The following is a 27,942-nucleotide window of genomic DNA, read 5'->3' as shown; positions in this document are numbered from 1 at the left end:
TAGGTATAAGAGTAACTTCAGAGTAAGCGCTCATTGAACCTCGATTATCGAAAGTGAAAGCATTACCATCATGACAGACTTCGAAAAGGCGTACGAAAAAGCTATCGAAGACAGGATTCTTCCCGGATACGCTCTTCTCGCAGGCGACAAGAACGGTCCGCACTCATGCTTGGCACAAGGCAACAACCATCTAACGATAGAGTAGGCAACATCGTGTACTCTGGAGCAAAAGGTGTTCAGTCACTTGCGGAAGGCTCGACACGTCCTTTCCACCTCGATACAATATGCGGGATCGCATCAATGACGAAGCTCATGACTGCAGTCGCAGCGTTGAAGGGCGTCGAAGAAGGGCTAGTTACTCTCGATGAAGACGTGGCCAAGTACTTGCCTAGCATTGGGAAGTACGGCATTATGACGAGCTTCGACGAAAAGATGAATGAGGCGGTCACTGTGCCCAACACCACGCCGATCACCCTGAGGCAAGCGTTATACTAATGCACTAGCTGCTGAGAAACTGACCGGAACAGGATGCTTCTGAGTCACACGAATGGCCACGAGTACGATTGGCTCAACCCTGATTTGACGAAGTGGCGTGCAAGCCGCGGAGAGACCCCATCTTGTGGACCGACTGTTGAGGAGAAACATACCCTGCCACTTCTCTACGAACCAGGCACCAGCTTCAGATACGGCCCGGGATCGGACTGGGCAGGCAAGGTCATCGAGAAAGTGTCGGGGAAGAGACTCGATGCCGTCATGAAGGAGAAGATCTGGGATCCTCTCGGCATAGACGACATCAGCTTTTTCCCAAAGGAGGGATCCGATATGAAAGATCGCATGGCGAGCATCAGCACGCTGAATGAGCAGGGTGAAGGACCGGCGGTAGATGCTGGCGGATTCGACGTCTTCGTCGATGCCACAGACTGCCTGGGAGGTGTGGGTGCTTTCGCGAGCGCAGATGCCTACTTCACCTTCCTTCAATCCGTCTTGAAACGCGACTCGAGGCTTTTGAGCGAGAACTCTTGGGACGAGCTTTTCAAACCGCAGCTCGATGAGAGATGCAAGAAGGAGCTGAGCGACTACCTCAAGTCTTCACCTCTTCACACGCAGCTTCTGGGTATGGGTCTGCCTGCGGAAATCGAGAAGCAATGGTCGTTCGCTGGAATGATAGCCGAGCAAGGCCAGGAAGGACGCATGAATGCTGGGACGGTCTTCTGGGGCGGCGTTCCTAGTTTGACCTGGTATCTCGACTTCGAAGCTGGGGTGTGCGGTGTGGCGTTCTGCCAGGTCATTCCGCCGATGAGCCCGCGCATATTGAAGCTGCATGAATTGTTTCAAAGAGCAATTTATGAGAAGATGGCCGCCTGATGAGTTGGGGTAAGTATGTTGGATGAGGGGTTGAGTGGCACGGTGGACTGTCGAGGATGCGATGGAGGCAATGGATGGTCTGTGCGCTTATCGATAGGCAGGTAAACATGGTTGTCCCTTCCTAGCTATCCCAAGGACTCCATCCATCTTCTCTTTCTACGAAATCCCCTTCAGCAGATCCAACATTGAGCTTTCAGTGTACAGTGACATCAGTGTCACTCCAAAGCTTGGCAGGATGCATAGTTCGAGGCGTTCCCCGCATTACGGACTCAGTTGGGGCACGGTCCTGCCAAGCGCTTGCTGCCTGTTGCCTGCCTTACTGCCTACCACTGGCTAGAATTGCACTCAGTATGCGGCAGTGCAATTACATCACTATATATTCGCACAAGTCCCCCTCTTATCGAGTGAGCAGAATCACGTTCTCAGTGGTTTTCTTTTACCAATCTTAGCGTCCACCACCAAAGCCTATCGTCACACGCCCTTTCCTCATCAATCCTCGAACGTACTACCACTCATCCAGCTTATCCATCTGACATAGTCTTCTGAGACTCAGCCATGGCGACATCGTCCGGTAGTGTGTTCGGGGCGACGCTCAAGACCATCACGACCACCAAGCTCGAAGAGCTTGCGAAGCAGCGCGCAGTATTTGAAGAAGAGTATGCTGTACTGACCACAGCCGCGAAAGCCGAAGCAGACCCACTGAAGCGCGTATGTCTTCTTCTCGATGGCTCGAAAACTTGTTTGGGCTTCCAGACGGAGAAGAAAACCAAAGATGGGCGAGTCGGTCGAGTTATCAGCGGAACATCCAGGAACCTTCGTCTCGAGACTGATCTCAAGAATCTCGATCGCTTCGTTGAACAGGCCCGCTTTGATCCTTCTGTTTCGAACAAAGTCCTCTCAGACTGGGAAAAGACACTGTTGCGGTATCTTTCCGTTCAGTCGACCAAGTACCAGTACGCCGACCTCTACGGCAAGCTCGTCACTGAATGGCTTTCTTCTGAAAAGTCTGCAACAGACGATGGCGATGTCGAAATGGGTGAGAGCTTCGAAGAAGTGCCTGGTGCCAAAAAGCTGGCGTCCCGCGCCGCTTGGGAGAAAGACGTCTTCCAAGCGGCCGAAGTAGACGAGCAAGCACTGAGGTCGTATCTTGATGAGTTGTTCCAGGCGAACAAGAAAGACAGCTCCGCTGCCATTCGCGAGCTTCGCAAGACAGTGGAGAACTTCGAGGCTAATCTGAACTATTCGACACCGTTCGACCCCCACAGCCTTCGCTCGACCATTGAAGGTCTTCTGAATTCTGATCTGCTTTCGAACGAGAAGCGAGAAGCGCTCAGAGACTTTCTCGATAATGGTAAGTACCCGTATTGTGTGAAAGTAGCCAGTAGCTAACAGTACCGTAGATGTGATACTCGCGGAACTGTGCGACATTCTCAACGTGCGCATGGCATCTCTCGATCGCTGGTCTTGGGGACCGTATGTTCTACTAGAGCAGCGAAGGAAGATCAATGGCGACTTCTCTATCCATTTCGATCCGGACCTTCTTCAGGCAATCTTCCTCCATTACGTCGGTGTGAAATGGTAAGTTGATTTCATCGCAAGACATGAACCCGCAAGTTCTGACTGCAGAACTTCTAGGTCCGTCTTCTTCAAGTCCGCATTCTTGGATATGCACAAGCATCAAGCTTGGCCGAGAAACTACACAGAGGTTCCGAAAGATGCCCGTTTGCGCCGATCGTACTTCCTGGGTGATAAGGGTGCGAGTACCCAGTCCAGTGTTGAGAAGAAGCGGATGAGTATGCACCACAATCGGTATCTCGCCCACCAATTGCTGGACTACCCCACGCAGCGACTCGAGGCCGTAGATGGCGAAGAGGAGGCAGAGTATGGAGACTACGTAGCCAAGAAGCGCCGGAATAACGGACAGCCGGATGGGGCTCGAATGCGAGTTCAGTCTATGTCGTTACCAGCTCGGCAGCAATCGGTACAGCAACCAAGTGGGGGACGTACGAAGCAGACAGCAAGAATAGCTTCTCAAGGTGCCGGCTTGTTCGGGGCTGCTGCACCCAACCAACGTGCTGGCGGGGGTTACGCGAGCGCCGAGGTCGACGAGGGAATAGAGGACGACAGGGACTCGTACGACCGCGACGATGAAGACTACCGACGCCGATCCAAGAAACCCATGGAAGCAAAGCAAGGCCTACTTCATCTTTTGTCCACCGAGATTGTTCTGAACACAAGACTGCACGGGGAACTGACTTGCTTCTCTACGACTTTTGACTCGTGGAATCCACTACTGCCACATCAGACCATTTATACGGTCCTAGACTTCCTTGGCGTCTCGGATAGGTGGAAGAAGTTCTTCGAGCGATACCTTCAGGCACCTCTGAAGTTCAATGATGACCCATCCGCTGAGCCGCGTTTACGCTGTCGAGGCATGCCAGGCTCACACGCTCTGAGCGATACTTTGGGGGAGGCAGTGTTATTCTGCTTGGATTACGCGGCGAACCAAGCCGCCGGCGGGCCAGATCTATACCGTCTTGGTGATAACGTCTGGTTCTGGCACAGGGACTACAACACGTGTGCCAAAGCCTGGGCAAGTATCGTCAAATTTGCAGAAGTTACGGGAACCAAGGTCAGTCTCCTAATGAACTCTGCCCACGTTGATTCGACTGACGATAATTCTAGCTTGACCACAAGAAGACAGGCAGTGTTCGCATCTCACGCGACTCCGATGCTGAGATTGACGATCGACTTCCGGAAGGTGAGATTCGATGGGGATTCTTGCAGCTCGATCCAAAGAGTGGACAGTTCAAGATCGATCAAAAGATGGTTGATGGTCATGTGGAAGAGTTGCGTACGCAACTGCAAGGCAAGATGAAAAGCGTCATCGACTATATTCAGGTCTGGGTAAGTAATTTAACTCTCTCAATGCCATATCAGCATAGCTAACCACTGAGAACAGAACTCGTATGCGGCTACCTTCTTCAGCTCTAACTTCGGGACATCCTCCAACTGCTTCGGTCGCGAACATGTCGATATGATGCTCGCCACCCATCGCCATATCCAAGATAGCATTTTCCCCGATGGGAGTATCGTACAGCATCTCAAGACGATGATAAAAGAGCGTTTCTCTGTTGGAGATGTGCCAGACGGATTCCTCTTCTTCCCGGTCGAGCTTGGAGGTCTTGATCTGAAGTCTCCATTCGTTGGACTCTTGCAGATCCGAGACTCAGTCAAAGAGAACCCGTATGATTTGTTGGATGAGTACGAAGAGAACTTGCACGATGATTACATCACTATAAAGCGCGCGTTTGACAAGGGTATCCGGCATAGTGTGCGCCGCAGTTTCCAAGACGCGAACTGGAAGCCTGACGACCCCAACACATTCTTATCCTTCGAGGAGTTCACTAAGTATCCCGAGACGTTCGCTCCCATGGGTAAGGCGAACTTGACGGAGGTCTACAAGACGCTGCTTGAGCGCCCAAAAGAAAAGCCCATCGACGAAAGTGAACAGGTCCTGCAAGCGCTGGAGCAGCTCGAGGACCGTTCTGACAATTTACGTGGCATCACCGCACACTGGTATACTATGGATGCCTACTGGAAGTGGATCGCACAAATGTACGGCCCGGACATGATTGGTAAGTTCGGTGGCCTGAATGTCGTTGACTTCGGACTGCTGCCGATCGGTATGGTATCCATGTTTCGGCAGAGGCGTACCAAGTGGCAGGGTTGAGCGCAGATGAAGCACTGGAGCTGTTCAGGACTCCTTACGTATGTAGCGCAATGAAATCATTTGGTAAACACGTCAGTCAGGCGACGAACCACACCGACTCGTCAATCTTGTGCAAGGCTGACGTCCACGGGTGCGTCTGGTACCGTGCCCTAGCGTCTTTCCCCGCACCCGCACCTCGGAGATGATCTCGACACTGGTCTTCCTTCTTATATAACCAGGGCAGCGCTACTGCAATTGTAGCTTTGTATATACTGAGACGCATTACCCGCGCAACGTACTTCTACATGGCATAGCCTCTTCATGCGCCTCGTACCCGCGAACATGTTGTACGCCGCCAAAACCTCAACTGGACAACCTCAACGTCCTAAGATCGACTAACAGTAAGTTGCATATCCTCAGTCCAGTTTTTACCAAACTATCGGTACATGACTACGCATTGCGATGCTTATTCGAACGATTGAGACCCCCTGGTGTTTTTATTATGTCTCACTCAGCGATAAGCATGAGCACCGAAGCCTTCTACAACGCACAATAGCTCAAGAGGGCGATGCGCGAATCAAATGGACATGAAACACAAGAAATGCGCTCCCGATCGTCTAGTAAAGCTGACCGTGTACAGTATAGAGACGTGCCACGGCTCTTGTCCGGTGGAATTGAACACCCCCACAACGCCTCCCGCATCCACACGTCTCCATTGATGCCCCCGAAAGTCTCAGCAGAAACTGCGCGACCTTTCCTTCTCCAGTGGGAAGGCACTACGAGTTCTCTAGACTGACGCTATGGAGCGACTACCCGACAGGCGGCCACACTGTGTCGGCAGTAACCCGGGTGGTGTTCATGCAAGCTGTCAACAAGGAACCAACCAGCCAAAGGCGACTTTCCGACGGCCCCAACGATGCGCATCACTGAGCAATGATATGGGGTTGTTGGATTGTTAGTTAACGCTAGCAAATGACGTTATCGGCAGGCCTCTCGGCACCACCTCAAGACAAGGAAAGTGCCATGATGCGCGAAGGAATTAGCGAACCACCTCATCCTCAACGAGCCAAATTCCCCACGCTTTGCATCACTCAACGAGGGCTATCGATCCGACTTATGGGGTGTACAACTCAATAAATAAGACGTTGGGTACCCTTTACTCGCAAACTTTGACTTTTCATTTGCCCCTCCTTTGGAAAATTACAGACCATGTCTGTCATCGACACTACCAAGGACCTTTCGGCACTTTTCACGAAACAGGTCCAAGCTACCCCGGATCTGATTGCTTTGGAAGACGACAAGCATACATACACTTATCAGGAGCTCCACGACAAAGTCGCTGCCCTCGCCGACCGGCTGCGGGGTCATGGCGTCGGCCGTGACAGCTTGGTAGGTGTCCTGTTGCCGCGATCCGCCGACTATGTGATCGCCTGTCTAGCAGCCCTACGGGCCGGCGGTGCATTCTTGGTCCTGGAATTGGCCTACCCTCCCGACCTCCTTGCGGATGTTTTAGAGGATGCTCAACCTACCGTCGTGGTTACTATCAGCGCCGAAGTCGGCAAGATCAAGGGAAGCACTCCGCTTGTTGTTCTGGATGAAACCAGTTCAGCTACCAACGGCCATTTGAGCGAGTCAGAGTTGAAGCCACTGCCCGAAGAGACCGATTTGGACCGCTTGGCCTTTGTTGCGTACTCCAGTGGAACAACTGGCAAGCCGAAAGGCATCGCCAACCCACACCGAGCGGCGGTTCTCTCATATAACCTTCGATTTGGACTCTCAGACATACAGCCAGGCGACCGTGTGGCATGCAATGTGTTCTTTGTTTGGGAAATTCTTCGCCCGCTGTTGCGAGGTGCGACTGTCGTTGCTGTACCGGACGAGGCCAGCTATGACCCGCGCATGCTTGTCGACCTACTCGCCTCGAAAAAGATCACAGAGACTCTTTTCACACCAACACTCTTCTCTGCCGTTCTTGCACGTCACCAAGCGCTGGAGACGCGCCTGCCAAACCTGAAGACTGTTTGGCTTAACGGCGAAGTTGTGACCACCGACCTTGCACGTCGTGGTATCAAAGCTCTACCTAATACCCGCCTACTCAATGTGTACAGCGCATGCGAAACTCACGAGATAGCCTGTGGAGACATCAAGGATATGCTCGAGAAGCTGGACAAGGATGCTGCCTACTGCCCTGTAGGACCGCCGCTCATTGACAGGAAATACATCTACATCGTGGACGAGAGTGGCCAGAAAGTGGACGAAGGAGAAAATGGCGAGCTCTGCGTAGGTGGACACTTGCTTGCTCGAGGATATCTTAACCGCCCCGAGACCACCGCTAAAGCTTTCATCCGGAATCCTTACAGCTCGAAGACCGGTGCTCGTATGTACAGGACTGGCGATAAGGCACGTCTTCTATCGAATGGCTTGCTTGAGATCACTGGACGTGTCGGCGCAATGATCAAGATCCGCGGATACTCTGTTGTACCAGGAAAAGTTGAGAGCGCGATTCTCAACCACTTGGCTGTCAGCCACTGTGCTGTTGTACCCTTCGGAGAAGGCATCGATCGACAATTAGTTGCGTACATTGTGCGAGACAAAGACGCGTCTGCGGAACGTCCAGAGGTTGAGATTGACCGAACAGGCCGCAGCTCGACCGCCAGGCGCATGCTAATGGCATACCTTGCCCATTACATGATACCCGCACTTTGGGTTGAGATGGACAGTCTTCCCAGGAGCGATGTGTCTGGAAAGGTCGACCTCAAGGCACTTCCTCCTCCTAGGCCTGCATCCCCCACAGGAAGCGCACGCAAATTCGAGCAGAGTCCTATCTCCATCGAACAGATCACCCAGATCTGGGCGTCTATATTGAGCATCAGCCCAAGCTCCATCACTCCAGAATACAATTTCTTCGATCTCGGTGGTCACTCACTGCTACTTGCCGATCTCGCCGCGCGCCTGTCGAACACTTTCGGATTTAGGGTGCCGGTCGCACGCCTCGCCACTCCAGCAACTCTCAATGGCCATCTCGATACCGTTCGAGCTATCCGGGATGGTCACACCGCCGAAGTCCAGGAGAATCTGCCTGCCGTTCTGCGAGCAGATTCCGTTCTGGACAAGGAGATCCAGCCGAAAGACGCCAAGATGTGTGCGCTCAAGGATGCGAAGACTGTATTACTCACTGGTGTCACTGGATTCCTGGGCGCGTTCCTGCTCCGAGATCTTCTCGAAACCACATCTGCCCAGATCGTGTGCATGGTCCGATTCGCTGATTCCTCGCAAGACGACATACCCGCTGGTATTGCTAGGATACGTAGGAATCTGCTGGACTTTGGTCTGTGGAGCGACAACATTATGGAGCGTGTCGAGATTCTTCCAGGAAACTTGTCGCGTAAACGTTTCGGTCTCGCTCCGGATACATTCAAGGCCTTGGCCGACCGTCTGGACGTGATAGTCCACGCAGCTGCCACTGTCAACTTGGTCTACCCCTATGCTGCGCTGCAGAAGCCCAACGTTGGTGGTACAAGAGAGGTTCTTCGTCTCGCTGCTCAAGGCGGTGCTACCGTGCAATACATCTCCACCAACGGAGTACTTCTGCCTGCCAAGGGTCGCGAAGGATGGTCTGAAGACGCTATGCTGGAGGTCGATGATGTTACCAAACTTGCTGATGGTTACGGCCAGACTAAGTGGGTTGCTGAGCAGCTCGCTCTAGAGGCTGGCCGTAGAGGCCTTCCCATCAAGATCCACCGTCTAGGAACCATCAGCGGTCATAGTGAGACAGGTGCTGCCAACGCATGGGATCTGTTGACAGCCATGATTGTCGAGTCGATCAGAATCGGCTACTACCCTGATGTCCAGGGCTGGCGCGCGGAGATGACTCCTGTCGACTTCGTCAGCAAGGCCATAATGCACCTTAGCAACCAAACCGAGACCGATCAGACGATGTTCCACATTGGAGACCCTGACCCAGTCGACATCAGTAAGGTCTTCGAAGATCTTAGTGCCCTAGGATACCCAACCCAGCCGATGGAATTCGAGAAGTGGACTAGCCTCTGGGATGACAAGCGAGGTTCTGCCAAGGGTGGTGACGGTGCTTTCACCGTTGATATCCTACGAAGCGGTATGCCAAGCGTCGAGTTCCTGAGGGATGTTGTGGTGCTCGATAACGCAAAGACCAGGCCGCTGCGCCTCGCAGTGGAGCGCCCAAAGGTGGACCAGACACTACTTGAGACGTACACACGACACTGGTATGCACGTGGCTGGCTTCCAAAGCCGCCCGCACACCAGGATGCTGCTGGTGGCTCTGCTAGGCTTCCACGAAGAGGTCCTCTTTTCGGTAAGGTTGCCGTAGTCATGGGCGCATCATCCGGTATCGGCGCTGCCACCGCCACTGCTCTCGCCAGAGAGGGTTGCCACGTCGCCCTCGCAGCACGCCGAATCGATGCCCTTGAAGACCTCAAAAAACGCCTCGTGATCCGCGAAGGCAAGGTCATTACGCAAAAGACGGATGTCACCGACAAGGCTCAGGTTGAGGCCCTCGTTGCCGCAGCGGAGAGCCAGCTTGGACCCGTCGATATCTTCGTGAACGTCTCGGGAGTCATGTACTTCACCATGATGGCTAACACATACACCGACCAATGGAATCAAACCGTCGACGTCAACTGCAAAGGTCTTCTCAACGTCATCTCGTCCATCATACCTTCGATGCTCAAGCGCGGAAAGGGCCACCTTCTCGCCATTTCCTCGGATGCTGGACGGAAGGTCTTCCCTGGTCTCGGCGTCTACTCGGCATCAAAGTTCTTCGTCGAAGCTACATTGCAAACCTTGAGGCTCGAGACTGCTGGGACTGGGTTGAGAGTTACTGCTGTACAGCCAGGAAATGTGGCGACGGACCTGCTGGGTATGAGCACAGATCAGGAGGCTTTGAAGAAGTTTGGAGAGCCAACTGGCGCGAAGGTTCTGGATCCAGAGAACGTTGCTGAGTGTATTGTGTATGCGCTCAAGCAGCCGGACCACGTCTCTGTCAACGAGGTACTTATTGAGCCCAGAGACGAGCCTATCTAGACGGAACTGTGTGTAGAGAGCGGCTCGATACAACGCCGACATGAATCATGAATGAGCCGTACAGTAATGAAACTGTGATCGACTTGTAGCGAATTATTTGTACCCGCTCCTTTGGTTTAAAGGAACGTGAGATTAACCATGTACGAAAGTACGATGAACCTCATTATCTTGTTGTCAGATTCATTCTTGAGACGCACTATCACAGCCATCTCCGTACTATCGCATAACCCCTCAACTAAGTCGCTGGACTCAACACAAAAGTCACCATGCTCCTTCCCGGCACCTGCGCACTAACACTACCCCCATCCGCCGTCAACGTCGCCACAATCTCATCGCAATCATGTCCATTATCCGTGATCCACGCCTTCGCCGCCGTAGCAACAAAACCGCTCACCTGAACCGTAACCGCACCCGTCACCGTCCCCCCCTGTATAACCTGCACCGCCAAACTCCCATCCACATTCCTAAACGCACTAATCCGACTCCCACTCGGCCCACCGCTCGCACCTACCCTCACAGCACCGGGTCTTACATGTCTACTCCAATTCGCGAATGCCCAGAGACGTTTACTCGGCAGGACGGATGTTTTATCATCCGAGATACGGATTAGCTTGCTGTTTGTTGCGCCGCCTTGGACGCCGATCCAGTATAGATATGCGGAGGAATTGGCGGTTGTAAGTGCAGTGTGTATTTTGTTTGCCCAATTTAGGCCTTCGCCTGCGCCGTTGTTGCTGTAGAAGGTTGTTGTCCATGCGCCTTGGAGGTCGGCGTTTTCGGTTTGCCAGACGTGGTGGGGGGTGTTTATCGGGCTGTTGGGTTGGGATGTGTAGGAACTAGATGATGGTGAGTGTGCGGTTTTGGCGTTTGGGTAGAGGACTTACTGTGCGGTGATCGTACCCAACAGGCTACTCACGCTACTCAGTGCACTCATCATACTCTGCTGACTACTCCATCCCTCGGCGTCACAACATGTAACCTTTACGCTTGTAAAGTTCGCTTTGTCGAGTGTTGGTCGTAAGACTTTGATGAAATCCGCGGCTTGCTGCCCGTTGCTCCTCATGCTGGCATAGCTTGTCGTAAGATCTGGTTCGTTCAGGAAACCCAAGTGCGTGATCTCCACCCCGATGTTCTTATAGTAAGTGATGTACTGAACCAGATAGTTCGCATACGCCTGTTTCCAATCACCGCTTGAACAACTGGCGCCGGACACCCCGCATAGAGACCCTCCATTCGCATCGTTGTTGTTTGTTTTCATGTATCCTGGTGCCGACCATGCATTTGCGTACACGGTGCGCAACCCATATGTTTTCACTGCTTCGGTGCTAACCCAGACTTGGCTGTTGTCATTGCCGTCAAACACATATTTCGGCGTCGCATTCGGACCCCCGGGATTCGTGGGTTGAATGGAAACCATGTGGTCGCTGCTGGAGTCTGGAGACGAACCGATCCCATTTCTCAAGATAGAGAAGCCGGCGCCGGACGTGCGGTTGAAGAGTAGGTCAAGGGCGTAGCGTTGGAGTGTAGGCGAGAGAGCATGCATTTGGTTCGCGCGTTGGAAGGTTTCCGATATGCCGAAGCCATCTATGGTCTGGTAGGTTTTGGTCAAGTCGACGGTGACAGTGGAGGATTGTCGGGGTTGTAGGGATGCGTGTGTACTCGCGAAGGTCGTCAGCGCCAGGACGAGGTAGCTGGAGAGCGCCATGACTGGAGTTTGAGGTAACTTAGTGCCTTGAGATACACCCAGGGAGCTTCGCAAGCGACTGATATGCCATGATTCGCGGTAGGCGAAGCTTTTGTATAAGCATCATCTCCATTTAGCCTTATTAGTTAGCAGCCCCACAATGGGTCCAAGATCAAGCTTCCTGTTCATCCAGTATACGAAGATCATCTGTGAGCTGCTGCCCGGGATTAGGATAAGATCGAGCAGCAATGTCGCTGTGAGTGGTGGAATCATCCGGTGCTTACCTCCGTAAAGTACTATAAGTATCATATCTAAATCTCCGAGAAGCAACCACAATAAATTGAGCCAGATTTTGGGTGGTATAACCCCCATACCTAGGTAATGTCTACTCCATGCAGGAACCCATATCCGATTTTCTTTGGAAGCATCTCTTTCTGAACATTACACAGGGCATGGCTCCAGAATCAGTTGCGTCGCGGCATCTGGAATTTGCTGCGGTTAATGATCAAGATCTTCCTACTCGATACGAGATCGACATGTCGTTGCTCGTCGGTGTCTCATCGATCCTCCATGTGACTGGGAATCTAGGCGGAACGCGGGAATGCATGTTCGATCGCGCCGGGAGACGACAGATAGGCCATCGAGAACGTCCATAGCTGTGTATTGATACAACTGGTGTGTTGCCGACCTTGCAGAACTGGTGCTTAGCCTTGGTGATATCGAGGAGTGATGAGGCCTCATCCAGGGTCGAGGCTGTCGCATGCAAGCCACGCTAGTGGCTTGGCAGTCGTCAATCCAACATTTCGCGGAGGAGCGACTGTCCTCACAGCAACAACAACCCACCATGGCCGACCTAGCAAAAGTAGACGAAGCGGCGCCCGCGCCCGAAGCCCCTCAAAATGTCGAAGAGGAGGTCACTACCGTATCCGTGCCGCCCAAAATCGAAAAGGCCGAAGCAGCAGACACCATGAGCGCGAATGGAGCGCCAGCGCAAGATGCGATCACAGTCCACGAAGCCGCTTCGACGGAAGATAGCTCTGTTAGTGCGACTACGAACCCCGATCCGAAAGCTGCGCTCGCTGCGCGAATGGCCCGCTTCAAAGCGCTCCAAGCAGCCAAAGTAAACGGGCGTAAAGAGACAGAGCGCGAGGTTCGCGATGCCGAAGACCGCAGTTCTCGCCTTGCGCAGATCTCCAAACTTGGCGCCCTCAACGAGAAAGCCTCGTACAAACTCCTCAAATCCGAAGACCCTGATTTCGAGCGCAAGAGGAATTGGGACTACACAGTTGAAGAGAGCGAGAGCTGGGACAAGCGGCTGAAGAAGAAGTCAAAGAACAGGGAGGGAGTCGCGTTCGCAGACTACAGGAATGAGGCGAACAAGGTGTACAAGAGGCAGATTGGTCAGATGAGCAAGGTCGATCTGGAGGCGTATGCCGAGGAGAAGGCAAGGAAACTGCAGTCGCAGGTATCCTCCGGACTTCTGCAACTCGTCGAAACGGATGCCGGGGAAATCTACACCGTCGACAACCAAGGGCGCATAAACACACCAGTCGACGAAGCGTACAGCCACGACCACAAGCCATCGAAGGAAGCCGTGGATAGGCTAGTAGAAGACTTGGAGAAGGGCGAGCGCGCCAGGTTGAAGGCCAGGGCTGCGAGGGGCATACGCGACTCAGAGGATATGGGCGATGTCACGTACATCAACCAGAAGAACAAGCAGTTCAACGACAAGCTCTCGCGCTTCTACAACAAATACACGAGCGAGATACGGGACAGCTTCGAGCGAGGAACGGCGATATAAACGGGGCGAAAAAACGATACTGTACTTATACCCTGGCATTGTGCTCCCAAGGGCCGGCGTTATTTGATGCGAAAAGGCATTAGGAATTTGGCGTTATTACTATTACGTTACGGCATACACTCGCAGCATAGATACGGCTGAGGCCTTTGGTTCAAGTCTGAAATATACTCGTATTCTTGGATATCATGCGCAACGCTCTACATCATACTACTCAACACCCTATTCACGTCCTGACCCGGCTCAGGCTTCTTCATTGCCTTGCTCGTAGCCGTGTGCTGCGAAAACTCAAGCCTTCCCTTCCGCCTCTTTGGCTTCCCGTCTACTTCCTGTACCGCTGCTGCTGCCTCAGTCGCCGCGTTATCGCCATCGACATCTTCTCCTCTCTTCCGCCTAGTAGCCTCGATACCACTAGCCATCTTGCCTCTCTCCACGTTCTCCAAGAACGCCTTGTTCTCCTTCTTGCCCTGCGAAATCTCGAACCTGAGTCTTGCCGCGCGCTCTGCGTTCTCGTTCTGGATCTGCTCGACCAGGTTGTGCCACTTGACTCCACTCAAGTACCGGATATTCCACACTTCGTCGTGCCACCTGCCCCTCTTCTTTCCGCCCATTGTTTGCGCATTTAGGTTCTCGGCAACGAATTTGGCGTCGCGTTTGTGGAGGAATTCGACCCAGCCGTCGAGGAAGAGTTTGCGACGCGTGCCTCCGTTGCGCAGGCGCTGGGTGCGCGATGTACTGTCCTCTGGGGTGAGAAATATGCGGCCTACGGCGCCGTAGGGTGTTAAGAGGGAGCGCATTACGGCCGGCTTCATAAAGGGCGGGACGCGCGAGAGGTATATGACGCCGGACTTGTCTTTCTTGAGTGATGAGGGTGGCAGAGCCTTTCCGAGTTTTGTGGTTTGTAACCTCATCTCTGAGGGCAGGGACGCAGCGAGTTTCTCGAGATGTGCTAGTTCGGCGTTCTTAGAGGCGAAGTGCTTCGGTGCGTGTTGCTCGTCGTCGTCTCCTTCTTCGGCATCTTCTTCGTCGAAGGCTTGTTCTTCATCATCCTCCAGTTCCTCCGCGTCGCCCTCGGAGTCAGAGACGTGATCTATTTTTTGCCGCTTTGACGTAGGTAGCATGCGCGCTCTGCTCTCCTCCCCGGAATCATAGCCCCTCTCCTCGTCTTCGCTTTCCTCAACGTCGAGGTACTCGTTTCGTTTGCGCGTCGCCATTGCTGCGAGGAAAGTGACTCTTTTGCGGATCGCAATATGATAGACTTTTCTCGGAGTACGTAATCGTCTTTCGGTCGGGAAACGCCTGTCGTGACGTGGATATCCGGGCTGTATATGGGCGCATTCGTCCGCTCGAAACTTTTGCGGAGAAGTCGCGGAGGTCAACTTTTGGGTGGGGCCTGGCCTAGCGCCTTGGCACTTTGTCGCGCAACTCATCTGCCAGCCTCCATCACCTTTTCACATCCACATCCACCACACCCACCGAACTCACCTACCCGCGCACCACACCTTGCTCGCAATCCCACCAAAGAACACACCTACTCGCGCATCACACCTTTCTCGCAAACCCACCAACAAACTTCACCTACCCGCACACACACCACACCTCTCGCAGCCATGGGAGGCGATCTCAATTTGAAGAAGTCGTGGCATCCCCACCTGCGCAAGAACCAGGAGAGAGTGTGGAAGGAGGAGAAGTCTGCGCTCGAGGAGCGCAAACTGATCGAGAAGTTGCGCAAGGAACGTGAAGAGGAAGCGGCGATCGAGCAGCTGCAGAGACTGCAAGCTGAGAATGGCGGCAAGGTCGTACAGCGAAGGGTTGACTGGATGTATTCAGGCCCGAGCGGCGATGCCGGCGTCACAGAGGAGCGCGAGGGCTACCTTTTGGGCAAACGCAGGATCGACAACCTGCTGAAGTCGAACGATACACAAAGCCTTCAGAAGGGCGCTGCAGTTGGCATCGACGCCGCCACGGCCGATACGAATGCGAACACTGCTCGCGACACACAGAAGAAGGTCCTTCAAGACCCGCTCCTCATGATCCAGAAGCAGAAAATGGAGATGCAGTTGAAGGCCATGAAGGACGCGCAGAAAGAGGCTAAATACGCCGAAAAGCGCGAGAAAGAGAAGGAGCGAGAAAAGAAACACAAGAACCGGGACAGGGAGCGGAGTCGCGAGCGCGAGCACAAACACAGCAGTCGGCGCCACCGATCGCGGTCGCCACGTAGGAGAGAAGACCGAGAAGATCGTCGCGATCGCGACAGCCATCGTGACAGCCATCGTAGACGGTCGAGATCCCGCTCACGATCACCATACCGCAAACACAGCAGCCGACGAGACCGCACTCGATCACCACGCAGGAGGGAGGATCGTCGCGATCTTCGCGACCGCGACACATACCGACGACGGGACCGTACACCACCGAGAAAACAAGTCGAGAAACAAGTTGAAAGCAAAGCCGATGATACGGAAGCCCGTCAGAGCGCTGCTGACCGCCTAGCTGCAATGCAAGCAGAGGCGACATCGCTAGAGGAGCAGCGTGCTGAGCGTGTCCGACAACAAGAGATCAAGGATGCAGAGGAGGAAGAGAAGCACAAGAATAATATGGATGGAGGACGCCGTTTCATCTCGAGCGTGCGTGGGCAAGCCTCAAACATGGACCTGGGTGATGCGATCGCTCGCGGACGGGGTAACCTGAGGGCTGAGATTGATGCTTAAGTTTTCTATGAGAGCTTGGAGTAATGTGCTTGTGATGAATAGATAGTAAATTGATACCCTGGCTTTTCTCGCTAGAAATGATTCCACCCTCACTACCTGAGTTTAGGAGACTTCTGTCACCCCGACTGCTGAATAGCTACTTGATTTGGTATTTCTGCGACCTGTTCGACAAAAAAGAGTTCTAATATTTTGCTATAGCGACAGTATATCTCTCGCGAACCATAGGGCCAATTGTTGTCTACAAAGGGGAACTAAGGAACCAAGATACGGAAGCGTGAACCTCCCAAGTAGCTTTTCGCCTGTTGAAATCTCCCCAGTCCTGAAGTGAAACGCTACAACCCGCAATGAGCTTACACCCAGCTCAGCAAGCTTACTTGTGTACCATTTGATCCCAATCCCTGAATCACCGTTCATAAGCCGCTGTAGATGACGGCAACCGCAAGGCTCATTACCAGAGCAGCCAGACTCGGTGAGCTCGCGGCTGCCGCAGACTTGGCGTCAAGTCGCTCAAGACAATAGGTAACAGAGTAGCTCGAAATTTGACCGGTAGGTGCACAAGCGAATGGTGTATCGTATCCGTACTCCTTGGTCTCACATGAGGGCTTGTTCTGCTCGAGCTCGTCCATCTGGTCTTTGGTATACAAGGCGTTGCCGACTATGACTGGACCAGTGCAGTTCAAGGGGTTTCCGATAGCGCCGAGCACGATGCTGAGCAGTTTGGCGGGTAGAGCTTGCGGACCTGGGATTGCGGCAGCGACGGCGGCTATGCCTTCCACGAAATCTAGTGAAGTATTAGCAGCGATGGGACATGTGTCGATGTACTGCTTACTGAAAGCCAACTCCTCGTCTTCATCATCTGTGTTCAAGCCACCAATGGCTACAGACAGGTTCGAAGCAGCATCGGGAACATCGATCTCCTGCGTGTACTTGACGGTATCGTTTGCCGCAACGATAGCATCGGCTTCGACCTCGCCCACAAGCCAGGAGTTCTTGATGGTGTTGCTGCCTGCCGTTGAGGCAATGGCGAGAAGCAGGTCGTCTTCTTGCAAGTCACGGGTGACCCCGACGTGTACTTCCTGGATGGTGAAACTGAAGCGGACGGCGATGGCGACGTTTGCTAGGAGCAGGAGGGATAGCAGTGCTTTCTGTAGGGTGAAGGAAGACATGGTGGCGAAGGCGAGAGGGTATCAATTCCAGGAGAAATGGATTGTAGGCGTTGGAGGAGACTTGACTGGTAAACTCTAGCAGATGCAGATAAGTCTCAGAAGCGGGTGGTAGTCTCAGGCCGAATTCTGCTCCATCATTACGAGCACAACGCTCTACTTATGTTCGTGTGTTCAGCCTGACCTAAAGGGTGAGTATGTTAAGGCTCAGTCCCATGGGGGTCAGATTTGCCGACCGGATATCCGTGACAGAGCAAGGGAAAGCGAATGTGAGGTTTACTCGAGCCTCTTGCCGCTATCAAGAGGCACTGTGCATGCATCTTTGCCAATCGACGACGCTGGCCCCCAATATCACACAGCATAGCGTGCTGATGGTGTGATGGAGAGACATCGCCGGAATTGTAAAGATGTTCAAAGCTCATGTTGACTCCGACGCCGTGGCTTTGGGGCCGAGTCATTATGCACAGGTGCCAAGTGCGTGTTCTCGCCTGATGTTGTATGCCATGATCATCTGGAGTCCATTTGAAGTCGGTCGTTCTAGAGTACTTGGAGTGGCTGATGTGATCTGGCCGACAGCTTGTATGGCCCAAGAAGCTTCCTTGACAGGAATTCCATCCATCTTTGATGATTTTGGAGCCATTGGCGTTGGATGCTGCGGCGGGTCGGAATACCTCGATTTTCAGCCTTGCTGTGCGGTGCTTTTTGCGCCAAGGAAGAATTGCTGACACCGCCCCCATTCAGTTCAGGAAGTCGAACTGAATAGAGCAAGGTGCTTCGTATGTATGCTACACCCAGCATTTAGCCTGACAGGGTACTCTGGCGTTCAGTATAATTCGCGGGAGACTAGCTTAAGCGGAGTAGGATTGCTAGCGATTGAGGCCTCAGCCTTGTGAGCCGCAACGTGAACTCAGACCGATGTGCCGGGAATAGCTGACCAGTCAGATTATATTCTTGGTGTTCCACAGTCAGCGCTAGCCCATCTATGGCAGGTACCAGGCTGAGGGAGCGACTGTCTCTAGGTAGCATGGACGCATCCGGCGACACTGAGAAGGTATACCATGACGCCACACGCAGTGAGCCGAATTTCCAAGCCGTTTTGATGAATGGCCGCTGTTAGACACTTGTTCGGCATATGCAAGACCGGGCACTAGAAGTACGGCGACAAATCTGGTGGACTTCTGCCCCTCAAAATAACTTGGTGCAGGCGGCACGTGCTTTGCTACCACAAGAGTAACAAGCATAACCAACTTCGTCCTTGTCAAGCGATCAACGCCAGATTGACTTCAGTGCATCTGATCGGCATAGCTGGCATCTTGAAAGCGGGTCTTCCACCGACCATGTGGCCCGTGGCTGCAGCGCCTGGGGCTACCAAGAACTATAAATACGTTTTCGTGATGAGAGAGGCATCAAGGCGCCATACCCGGCGCCGAAGCTTTTAGCATAATGAATGCGATGTCAAGTAGCGTATCACACGCAGTTGACGATGATGCTTGTGCCAACAGCCATGATGAGGCTTTGGTGGCCTAGTCTCTCGATGTCGTACTGTTGATGAGAGGAGGGATACGAAAGGATTGTGCGAAGTGGCTGTAAGAAGCGCCGGAAGCTTCATATCCGCATATCTCCACAGACTCGAGATCGCTGATGAGGCTGTCTCGATGTCGCATAGTCATTAAGAAGCCGGGAATAGGGCCTAGGTGTATCGACAGATATGGACGATGACGACAGTTGCGCAATCGACGTCCGTACGCGCGACACTGAACCTCGACTTCCAGGGGACCTACGGGTTAGAAATATCGTGATCGTGAGCTGGTTCATGTCGAGCCAGGTAGGCAAGTTTCAGAACCGGGAAACGAAGCTGATAAGAGTGTTAAGTATACCCCGTGGCCCCTGGTATACAAATCGCGGGTTCACCAGAAAGACCAATGATCTCGATCATCCTGTAGTTCCTGCGCCGTGTAGCGAGTAGGAGAGGTCGTGAAATCGACAAAGACACTTTTCTGGTCAGGTTCATCGTATGGATCAGTGCTCAGGTAGGTCCCATTTATGACCAGTCCTAGATTGGCCAGCTTAGGCCAATTGCGTCTGATCCCTAGTAGACGTTAGCACTGCTTGACGATCCCCTGACCAACGACCATTTACCTTTGTCGTCTCTGATTGTCAACGTAATGTCAAACGTGATGGATGACGTCTCGTATTGTGCTTTGATCTGTACCAGCGACTGAAGTCGTTCTAGCAGATCGAATTCTTCCTCTCCGCGATGGTAGTATACCCATGTGATGTATACATCTTTCAGCGACGCTAAAGTACCGTCCTTGTGCGCGCTGAGAACATCGAGAAGTTGTTGATCGGCTTCGTCGTTTGGCTCACGGGGATAGTGGATGTGCAGTGATGTGATGCTTGGCGGTAAGAAAGCAGGCAGATTTTGAGCACTCAAAGTTTCCCCCGGATCAGAAACCAGATACAAAGAGACCCTGACAGAGTTTAAGTTGGTGAATTCATGAAGAGGATTGAGCTGAGCCATGCCAGTGTTCTCTAACGAGGGCCAATGTTGCCTACACAATAATGATAAGTTTTGAAGACTCTCGATGTGGTTGTTCAGCGCAGGAATGAGACCCCCAAACCACTGATCGAGCGTGCTGGAACGCAGTGGATGAAAGCATTCAAATCGCTCCAGAGCTTTACACGACGTTATCATATTCTTGACCGTATTCTCGGAGATGACTGGTTTGAATAGCGAGAGCTTGGTGATAGGCGATGAGCGTAGTGGCCACATCCAAGGGCGGCCGAAAATGATCAAGCCGTCGGCGTCGTCGTATTCGAACTCGACTTCAGTTTCATTCTCAGCCATGTCGAAATAGCCGCCCAACGCGACAAGAGTAAGCTCATCCAAGTTGGGAAGAAGTAACAACGGGAACGCATACCGCGCGGACGTTTGCGGTGTATTTGAGAAATCGAAATACAAAATCTTGAGATTGTCAAATCGGTGAGTGTGAAGCCGACTTAGGCCCATAGCCATACGGCATATGCCCTCGAGAAGGGTATTGTTGCATTCGTCATAGAGCCCTTGGTATTCAAGGGCCGACCGTGCCCATAAACGCTCCAAGTTCGGTGTCCGAAATGCCACTAGAGCGAAGTATAGGTCTTCGTACTCTAGCCAACGGCCCACGAGTGCTGAGGCGTCTTCCGTGCCTAGCCCAAAGGCTCTCACGTCTCTTGTAGTGTCTTTCATGTACTCATCGCGGACGCGCATACGGCGCTCGCCGTCCTGTCTCAGCCTAGCAGGCGTCTTCTGTCGAAGGGCTTTGATCTCGAGGCGAAAGCTTGGCTGCTCCTGGAGACGAGCAAAAAGTCTTCGAGACTGGGGCAGAACACCGTCATTTGGGAGTAGGTCTATCGATTCGTAGAGTAATGGTCTAGCAATCTGGTACAGCTTCTTTGAGACGGAGCAAAGAGCCGCAAGGGCGTGCATGCGGCTGTAGTCGGCTGGTTCTGACCAGGTTGTAGGGCCTCTCAATTGGTCAACAATGTGGATGAGCAATTCGTTGGGAAGGTCGTCCATGGTGGAGAGAATCTGCGGCTAGGTAAAGAGATGATGGGAGTGTTGGTGGGATGGAAGGTGACGTTGACGGGTAGTGGAGAAGGCACGACCATGACGCGTCGGAAAGGAAAACACCTCGGCGGAAATTTGCGCCAGCTAAGCGGGCGAAGAGAGGAATTTTGACTCTACTCCGATTGAGAGCGAAAACGTCTGACAATGATACTTGCTAGGCCGCGTTCATTGCAGCCTCTTGCAGGGAGGTTGGCAAGTGGGCGAGTTAGTCCATGGCGCGCTGCAGCAAGGCGCGAACCTGCCACGACCTCAGGTGAGACACGTGCAGCTACCCCACGCCCACGCTACTGGGCCCGCATCAGCCCCCCGCCGATGCCCTTGGAGCTCACCAGACGACTCTCAACCTTAACTACCACCAACAACATGACCGCCACTATAGATTCCGAGACCCTCAAGCAGTACCTGGCCGACAGCCCGCCCACTGTCGTGCCTCTGACCATCAAGCCTCACTTCGATGCGCTCAGCGACAAGGAGAAGCTCTACGCCCACCATCTCTCAGTGTAGGACATACATATGCCTCAGCAGTATGTGGTATAGTAACTGACCCATACCACAGAGCCTGCTTCGCCGGAACACGCGTCGTCCTCCGCCAAGTCTCCCCCGAATCCGAGCACATCTATGACTTCATCGTCGCCCTCCACAAGCACGCCAAGGGCGACTATGCTTCCCTCGCCCAAGACACAGGTCTCTCACAAGAAGAGATTGACGCATACCTCGATTACTCAGCGCAGTTTCTAGGCAACCTAGGCAACTTCAAGTCGTTCGGAGACAGCAAGTTTGTACCCCGCCTTGATCCGCGCCAGCTGAAGGCACTCGCGACCGCCTCCAAAGACACATTGGCCATATACGAAAAGTTCAAGGACGCCATATATGCCGGCGACGATGTGGGAAAGCTGCATCTGGGCTACCCCGGTGCGGGACACATCTCGACCTACTACCCCGACAGCCCCGGCATCACCAGCGAACAGATCTCTAGCGTAAGCGATTTCCTCGAAGGCAAAGGACTGCTTCCGGAAAACACAAGGATCAAGAAGGCGAAGGATGGATACGAGGTTCTCATTGCTTCGGCCTCGGACAACCCATCGGCAGAACAACGCGATCTGAAAGACAGCGAGTGGACAATGGACGATGGCAGCAAGGTGAAGCTGGTCTTTGGTGACTACTCCAAGGAGATGGACACCATCGCGCACCACATTGAGCAGGCGAAGAAATACGCAGCCAATGACCACGAGATCAAGATGATGGAGGAATACTCCAAGAGCTTCAGGACAGGGTCACTCCAGGCCTTCAAGGAAAGCCAAAAGGCATGGGTACAAGATAAGGGACCTCAAGTGGAATCAGATATCGGCTTCATCGAGACATATCGCGACCCACACGGCATCCGCGGCGAGTGGGAAGGCTTCGTTGCTATGGTCAACAAGGAACGGACGCGAGCCTTTGGCAAGCTGGTCGAGACCGCGCCACAGTACATCCCTCTGCTACCGTGGGACAAGTCGTTCGAGAAGGACAAGTTCCTTAGCCCTGACTTCACCTCGCTCGAGGTGCTGACATTTGCGGGCAGTGGGTAAGTCAAGAAAACTTTCAACGTTGTTCTGTGACCTCATCTAACATCAACAGCATCCCTGCCGGAATCAATATCCCCAACTATGATGACATTCGGCAAAACTTCGGCTTCAAGAACGTATCGCTTGGCAACATCCTCTCTGCAAAAGCACCAAACGAGGCTGTTCCCTTCATAAAAGACAAAGACCTGGCCACGTACCAAAAGTACCGAGACCCTGCCTTCGAGGTCCAAGTCGGCCTCCACGAGCTGCTAGGCCATGGTTGTGGTAAGCTTCTTCAAGAGACGGAGCCAGGCGTCTTCAACTTCGACAAAGAGAACCCTCCAATCTCACCACTAAGTGGCCAGCCAATAAAGTCTTGGTACAAGCCAGGCCAGACTTGGGGATCAACATTCGGCACGATCGCTGCTTCCTACGAGGAGTGCCGTGCCGAGTGCGTGGCCATGGCGCTCTCTTGCGAATTCCCCATCTTGCAACTGTTCGGTTTCGGTGACGGCAAGGCCGACATGAACAGTGAGGCCGGCGACGTTCTCTTCACAGCATACCTTCAGATGGCCCGCGCTGGTATTGCGGCCCTAGAGTTCTGGGATCCCAAGAGCAGGAAGTGGGGCCAAGCCCACATGCAAGCTCGCTTCTCCATCTTGCGCACATTCCTCAATGCCGGTGTTGAGTTCTGCCAGCTGGAGTGGGAAAAGGACGATCTCTCCGACCTGACGATTCGCCTCGAGCGTGATCGTATCCTGGATCTAGGTCGCCCTGCGGTGAATGACTACCTCCAGAAGCTGCATATCTACAAGGCTACTGCAGACTACGCGGCCGGTAAGAGGATGTACGACGAGATAACCACTGTGGAGCCCTTCTACGAGAACATGGTCAGGCCGGCCGTTCTTAAGAAGAAGACACCCAGGAAGGTCTTCGTCCAGGCGAACACTGTCGAGAAGGACGGCAAGGTCGACTTGATTGAGTACGACGCGACCAACAAGGGCATGATCCAGAGCTGTGCGGACAGAGAGTACGTATGAGCATGGACGAACTTGATGCATAAGAGCGGAGTATGGGTGGTTATGACTACATGCAATACAAGCCATTACGATGTTATGAAAAATCAGACACACGAAGAGTCGCAGTCATTCAAAGTCACGATTACTCAACTCGTCGTCCTAACACTCGGTAGCCATGTGGAAGTGGGTTACGGACATTTAAATCCACCTCGTAGTCTCCATCCATCGCGTCCTGTCATCTAAATGTCCGACGAGCTACGCGCGTGAATATTCTTCCGACATTTGACAGTGCGGATAGCAGCTTCCGTGCATGAGAGTCGCAAAGCAAGCGTATACGCCTGATATTGCTGCTCCTGGGGCAGCCTTGGATCATTTGCAGCATCACATTGTCAAAGACGGGTTTTCTGTTCCGTGAATCAGATGCATACACCTAGATGGGTATGGCTGGAATGCTGGCAACTCAAACACCGACATGCCTATGACCGGGCAAAACATTGCCGAGATGTGCTTGGTGTGCTTGTAGCGCCGGCATATGCTACGCTAGCGCAGGTCTACCAAAGTGCGGAGAGACGAAACGTGCTAGCCCAGGGTCTGCCATCCGCCCTACCCGTTCCGAAGAGAACGCCGAGGTCTGCATTATTCTTCCACCGCTCAAGCGCTATCTCTATATGAAGCCAGATCAACTGACCAGCGATTAGCTCGAGGCTGATCGCGAAAAGATGAGCGACTAGGGTATGATCTAACAGCAGTGTGGTGTAGTCATTCGGTCCGACAAGGAATACACGTTCATGGACTACACGTGCGAACACCTGAGCAGACACCGTCAACACCTGAGTCGCGCGATTAGGAACGTCCGGTAACAATGGTCCCACATCTATTTCCAAGAGCAGGATCCATCAGGGCTCGAGCGCGACAGCCGAAATGATGCAGCTTCCAGAAGCAGGGCAAACATGTTCACGGTCCCTGGCACAACGATAGCAGACCGGCAACAGTACCTGAAGAGAACCAGATTGCAGGGATCTGGCTAGCTGTCAAACTACTCACAGTCCCTGTGGCGTTCTCGACTGCGCGCCGCTGTCATTTGGAGCGTGCGTTAGCGCCATGAGCTGGTGCTTTACCATGCCCCTATCATCACCAAGCGCTGGTCCTTCCGCCCTGCTAATGGAGGAAATCAACACTAAGGCGCAGAAACTACTCTCCTCAACATCAGATGTTTCTCGATGCCGGCATGGTTGCCGAGTATCCTTCCAGAGGGGTACCCTTCTAGCTAGCATGGCAATTGCTTTTAAAGAGCAGATGTGCCACCGGTAAAGAACTATCTACAGTATCAAACCACTCTTTCTACTTATTAAGCCTTCATTTTGCTTCAGGAAAGCATCTATCATTCATTCTTCACTATGAAGTTCTCTATTCTTGCGCTCGCAGGCGCGTACACAGCCAGCGCCGCCGTTCTTGGAGAGAGGCAATCATACGGAGTCAAGGGCACACCTGAAGGCTTCGGAAGGGGTACTACGGGAGGTGGCAATGCAGCCTGTGTTGTACCTTCCTCGGTAGCCCAGCTGAAGACCTGGCTTAGCGATAGCACAGCACGCTGTATCGTGCTCGACCGAGAGTTCAACTTCAAGGGTACTGAGGGCACCACAACAGCCACCGGCTGCCGTCCCGCATCCAACAAATGCCCTGGCAACGGAGGCCAAGACGCCATCAACTCTGCCAACTGGTGTGACAACGGAAACGCTGGAGCAGGCGCCACGTCTGTCCAGGTCAAGTACGACAACGCTGGTGTAACTGCCATCAACATGGGCTCCAACAAGTCCCTCATCGGTGTTGGCAACAAGGGTGTCATCCGTGGCAAAGGTCTCCGCATCGCCAATGGAGCACAGAACATCATCATCCAGAACATCCACATCACGGAGCTCAACCCACAGTACATCTGGGGCGGCGACGCCATCACCCTCGACAAGTCTGACCTAGTCTGGATCGGTACGTCTACTTCCTCTCATCTTAACCCCTTCCACTTCTAACAACCCAACAGACCACGTCAAAATCTCCCTCATCGGCCGTCAAATGTTCGTAGCCGGCTACGGCGCCTCCGGCCGCGTAACAATCAGCAACTCAGAATTCGACGGCAGCACCTCCTGGTCCGCCTCCTGCGACGGCCGCCACTACTGGAGCATCCTCCTCCTCGGCGGCAGCGATCTCATCACCATGAAGGGCAACTACATCCACCACACCTCTGGCCGCAGCCCGAAGGTCGGTGGACAGGGCAACACGCTGCTCCATGCGGTGAACAACTACTTCTACAGCAACACTGGTCATGCGTTTGATATTGAAGCTGGTGGTATGGTTGTTGCCGAGGGCAATGTGTTTCAGAATGTCAACACGCCGCTGCTTAACAACAAAGGGCAGCTTTTCTCGGCGCCTTCGACGGGCGCGAATGGAGTGTGCCAGACTTACCTTGGCCATACTTGCCAACTCAACTCGTTTGGTAGCAGTGGAAGCTTCAGTGGTACTCAGACTGATTTCCTGGTTAACTTCCAGGGAAAGACTGTCGCTGGTGCTTCGGCCGCGAGCTCGAATGTTGCTAACACTGCTGGTGTTGGTAAGATCTAGAGTGGGTTGGAAGTGCGTGTAAGGCTTGAGGCCTTTGCGAGTTGAAAGGCCACACATTTATCTTCTCTGTATCTACTTTACCTTTACAAATATGTACATACAATCTACAATGCAACGACCAGTTGCATCCCCATCAAACCCTCCATACTCACTCCCCTCCAAAAACCTCCCTAAAAGCCTCCAAATTCCTCATCCCAGCCGGCCCCTTCGCATAAACCGCAAAATCCACACTCTCAAACCACCCCTCAAACTCTTCCTCCCTCAACACGCCCTTCATCTCCTTCGCGACAGCCCTAGGCGGACACCCATAAGCGCCACAACCCATCGCGCCCAACACTAGCCTCCCCACACCCTCCTGTGCCGCCATCCTCAACACCAACCTAACCTTCTCCCGTACCTCCTCAACAACACTCTCCTCCTTAAACACCACCTCCCCCTCCCCCTCCGTCACAACAGCCGGAAACCTCGGCCCCGCAACCGTCATAACAGCAACCACAAACCGCCGATCCTCCGGTAACTCAACAAGCCCATTGTCCAGCGTATCCCTAAACACAACGACGTCGGGCGACATAACACCAGCCACACACCCCGGCCCCGTGTTAGCCCACGGATACCAATCCGGGTTTAACGTCGCATACAGCGTAGATGAATAACACAACGCTTCTTCCTGCGTGGAGGAGAGGGTGAAGCGCCAGCCGCCGCCGGGTTCGGCGTCGGAGGCTAGGTTTAAGATGCCGGGTTTGGTGGTGCCGGGGAGGGAGCGCGCGAGGGCGAAGGCGTCGCTGTTGTGGATTGTGATTGGGGGGAGTGCGGGGTGGGATGGGTATGTGGGGAGTGTTTTTGATAGAGGAGGGAGTTGGGATGGGATGAAGTAGCTGGTTAGGGAGCCGGAAGGTGTGGAGGATGCGATGGAGGCGGAGCGAGTTATTGTGTCTTCGCAGATGCGGCGGCGGGTTGCTAGGTCGAGCATTTTGGGGGCCTTGGCTAGGGAATTTCCCATACGTATTTCTTCCGGCGTTTTTTTTTTGATGAAGTTTTGAGATAGTTTTGGTTAATACTAGGAGGTGACTTAGATCAGCAGGCAGCAGTTTTGTAGAACAGAGAGAAGTGTACAATGTATTAATGTTCTATATAGAGGGAGAAACCTCTAGTATATATAGTAGAGAGGTAACGCTAGTAAGTAAATAAGTAGATTACGTGTATAGATACCTAACTAACAGCCTCTTTAGATTCTAACTTAGAATATACGCTATCTACGTAATAAGAGATATCTAGAGTACTATAAATAGTATTAAACTTTATAGAGTTTAACATTTTTATAAGTATATTAGCTAAATTTACTTTACTACTAATCTATATAATAGTAATATTACTATTATAAACGTATTTATAAAGAAAATAGTAATAAATATTAATATATTTACTACGTTAATAGAACTTAGAATTCTTTAATAGCTTAATAGTAGACTTATTATTAATATAGATAGAAATATTATTAAAATAGAGACCTATATATAAGTTATTAATAAATTCTTTAATTTATAATACTTCTTTAACTACTTTAAAGAGAGCTATATATTTAGCTTTATATATAGAAAGAGTAGTAACTTTCTAAATACCTAAAGACTATAATACTAGTTCTCTAGTAAGAGTAAAGATATATTCTAT

The 27,942-nt window shown here is 52.7% G+C and overlaps 11 protein-coding genes across 11 annotated transcripts; 7 read left to right on the top strand and 4 right to left on the bottom strand.

The window, feature by feature from the left end:
- Positions 1–70: 70 nt before the first annotated feature.
- J4E87_004995 (uncharacterized protein) lies at positions 71–1,365 on the top strand (the record flags this gene model as incomplete). The annotated part of the gene is made up of 3 exons (XM_049376612.1): positions 71–155; positions 206–485; positions 528–1,365. The coding sequence occupies 3 exons, from the start codon at positions 71–73 to the stop codon at positions 1,363–1,365; spliced, it is 1,203 nt and encodes a 400-aa protein (XP_049233468.1).
- A 555-nt stretch (positions 1,366–1,920) lies between these two features.
- Positions 1,921–5,098, top strand: J4E87_004994 (uncharacterized protein; the record flags this gene model as incomplete). The annotated part of the gene is made up of 5 exons (XM_049376611.1): positions 1,921–2,716; positions 2,766–2,943; positions 3,001–3,997; positions 4,051–4,272; positions 4,328–5,098. The coding sequence occupies 5 exons, from the start codon at positions 1,921–1,923 to the stop codon at positions 5,096–5,098; spliced, it is 2,964 nt and encodes a 987-aa protein (XP_049233467.1).
- A 1,188-nt stretch (positions 5,099–6,286) lies between these two features.
- J4E87_004993 (putative NRPS-like protein biosynthetic cluster) lies at positions 6,287–10,135 on the top strand (the record flags this gene model as incomplete). The annotated part of the gene is made up of 1 exon (XM_049376610.1): positions 6,287–10,135. One exon carries the CDS (start codon positions 6,287–6,289, stop codon positions 10,133–10,135), a length of 3,849 nt encoding a protein of 1,282 aa, XP_049233466.1.
- Positions 10,136–11,012: 877 nt separating this feature from the next.
- On the bottom strand, positions 11,013–11,837 carry XYN30A (GH30 xylanase; the record flags this gene model as incomplete). The annotated part of the gene is made up of 1 exon (XM_049376609.1): positions 11,013–11,837. The coding sequence occupies one exon, from the start codon at positions 11,835–11,837 to the stop codon at positions 11,013–11,015; it is 825 nt and encodes a 274-aa protein (XP_049233465.1).
- Positions 11,838–12,660: 823 nt separating this feature from the next.
- On the top strand, positions 12,661–13,617 carry J4E87_004991 (uncharacterized protein; the record flags this gene model as incomplete). Its single annotated transcript, XM_049376608.1, has 1 exon — positions 12,661–13,617. The coding sequence occupies one exon, from the start codon at positions 12,661–12,663 to the stop codon at positions 13,615–13,617; it is 957 nt and encodes a 318-aa protein (XP_049233464.1).
- A 197-nt stretch (positions 13,618–13,814) lies between these two features.
- On the bottom strand, positions 13,815–14,828 carry ESF2 (RNA-binding ATPase activator esf2; the record flags this gene model as incomplete). The annotated part of the gene is made up of 1 exon (XM_049376607.1): positions 13,815–14,828. One exon carries the CDS (start codon positions 14,826–14,828, stop codon positions 13,815–13,817), a length of 1,014 nt encoding a protein of 337 aa, XP_049233463.1.
- A 396-nt stretch (positions 14,829–15,224) lies between these two features.
- On the top strand, positions 15,225–16,325 carry J4E87_004989 (uncharacterized protein; the record flags this gene model as incomplete). The annotated part of the gene is made up of 1 exon (XM_049376606.1): positions 15,225–16,325. The coding sequence occupies one exon, from the start codon at positions 15,225–15,227 to the stop codon at positions 16,323–16,325; it is 1,101 nt and encodes a 366-aa protein (XP_049233462.1).
- A 410-nt stretch (positions 16,326–16,735) lies between these two features.
- Positions 16,736–17,491, bottom strand: J4E87_004988 (uncharacterized protein; the record flags this gene model as incomplete). Its single annotated transcript, XM_049376605.1, has 1 exon — positions 16,736–17,491. One exon carries the CDS (start codon positions 17,489–17,491, stop codon positions 16,736–16,738), a length of 756 nt encoding a protein of 251 aa, XP_049233461.1.
- A 2,086-nt stretch (positions 17,492–19,577) lies between these two features.
- Positions 19,578–21,047, bottom strand: J4E87_004987 (uncharacterized protein; the record flags this gene model as incomplete). The annotated part of the gene is made up of 1 exon (XM_049376604.1): positions 19,578–21,047. The coding sequence occupies one exon, from the start codon at positions 21,045–21,047 to the stop codon at positions 19,578–19,580; it is 1,470 nt and encodes a 489-aa protein (XP_049233460.1).
- Positions 21,048–21,461: 414 nt separating this feature from the next.
- J4E87_004986 (uncharacterized protein) lies at positions 21,462–23,682 on the top strand (the record flags this gene model as incomplete). Its single annotated transcript, XM_049376603.1, has 3 exons — positions 21,462–21,598; positions 21,655–22,662; positions 22,716–23,682. The coding sequence occupies 3 exons, from the start codon at positions 21,462–21,464 to the stop codon at positions 23,680–23,682; spliced, it is 2,112 nt and encodes a 703-aa protein (XP_049233459.1).
- Positions 23,683–25,058: 1,376 nt separating this feature from the next.
- J4E87_004985 (uncharacterized protein) lies at positions 25,059–26,274 on the top strand (the record flags this gene model as incomplete). Its single annotated transcript, XM_049376602.1, has 2 exons — positions 25,059–25,644; positions 25,697–26,274. 2 exons carry the CDS (start codon positions 25,059–25,061, stop codon positions 26,272–26,274), a joined length of 1,164 nt encoding a protein of 387 aa, XP_049233458.1.
- Positions 26,275–27,942: the final 1,668 nt, after the last annotated feature.

Source organism: Alternaria ethzedia, assembly GCF_023757985.1.
Source record: "Alternaria ethzedia strain BMP 0044 chromosome Unknown scaffold_10, whole genome shotgun sequence".
NCBI classification, from domain to species: domain Eukaryota; kingdom Fungi; phylum Ascomycota; class Dothideomycetes; order Pleosporales; family Pleosporaceae; genus Alternaria; species Alternaria ethzedia.
This window is presented reverse-complemented; position numbering and strand designations above follow the sequence as displayed.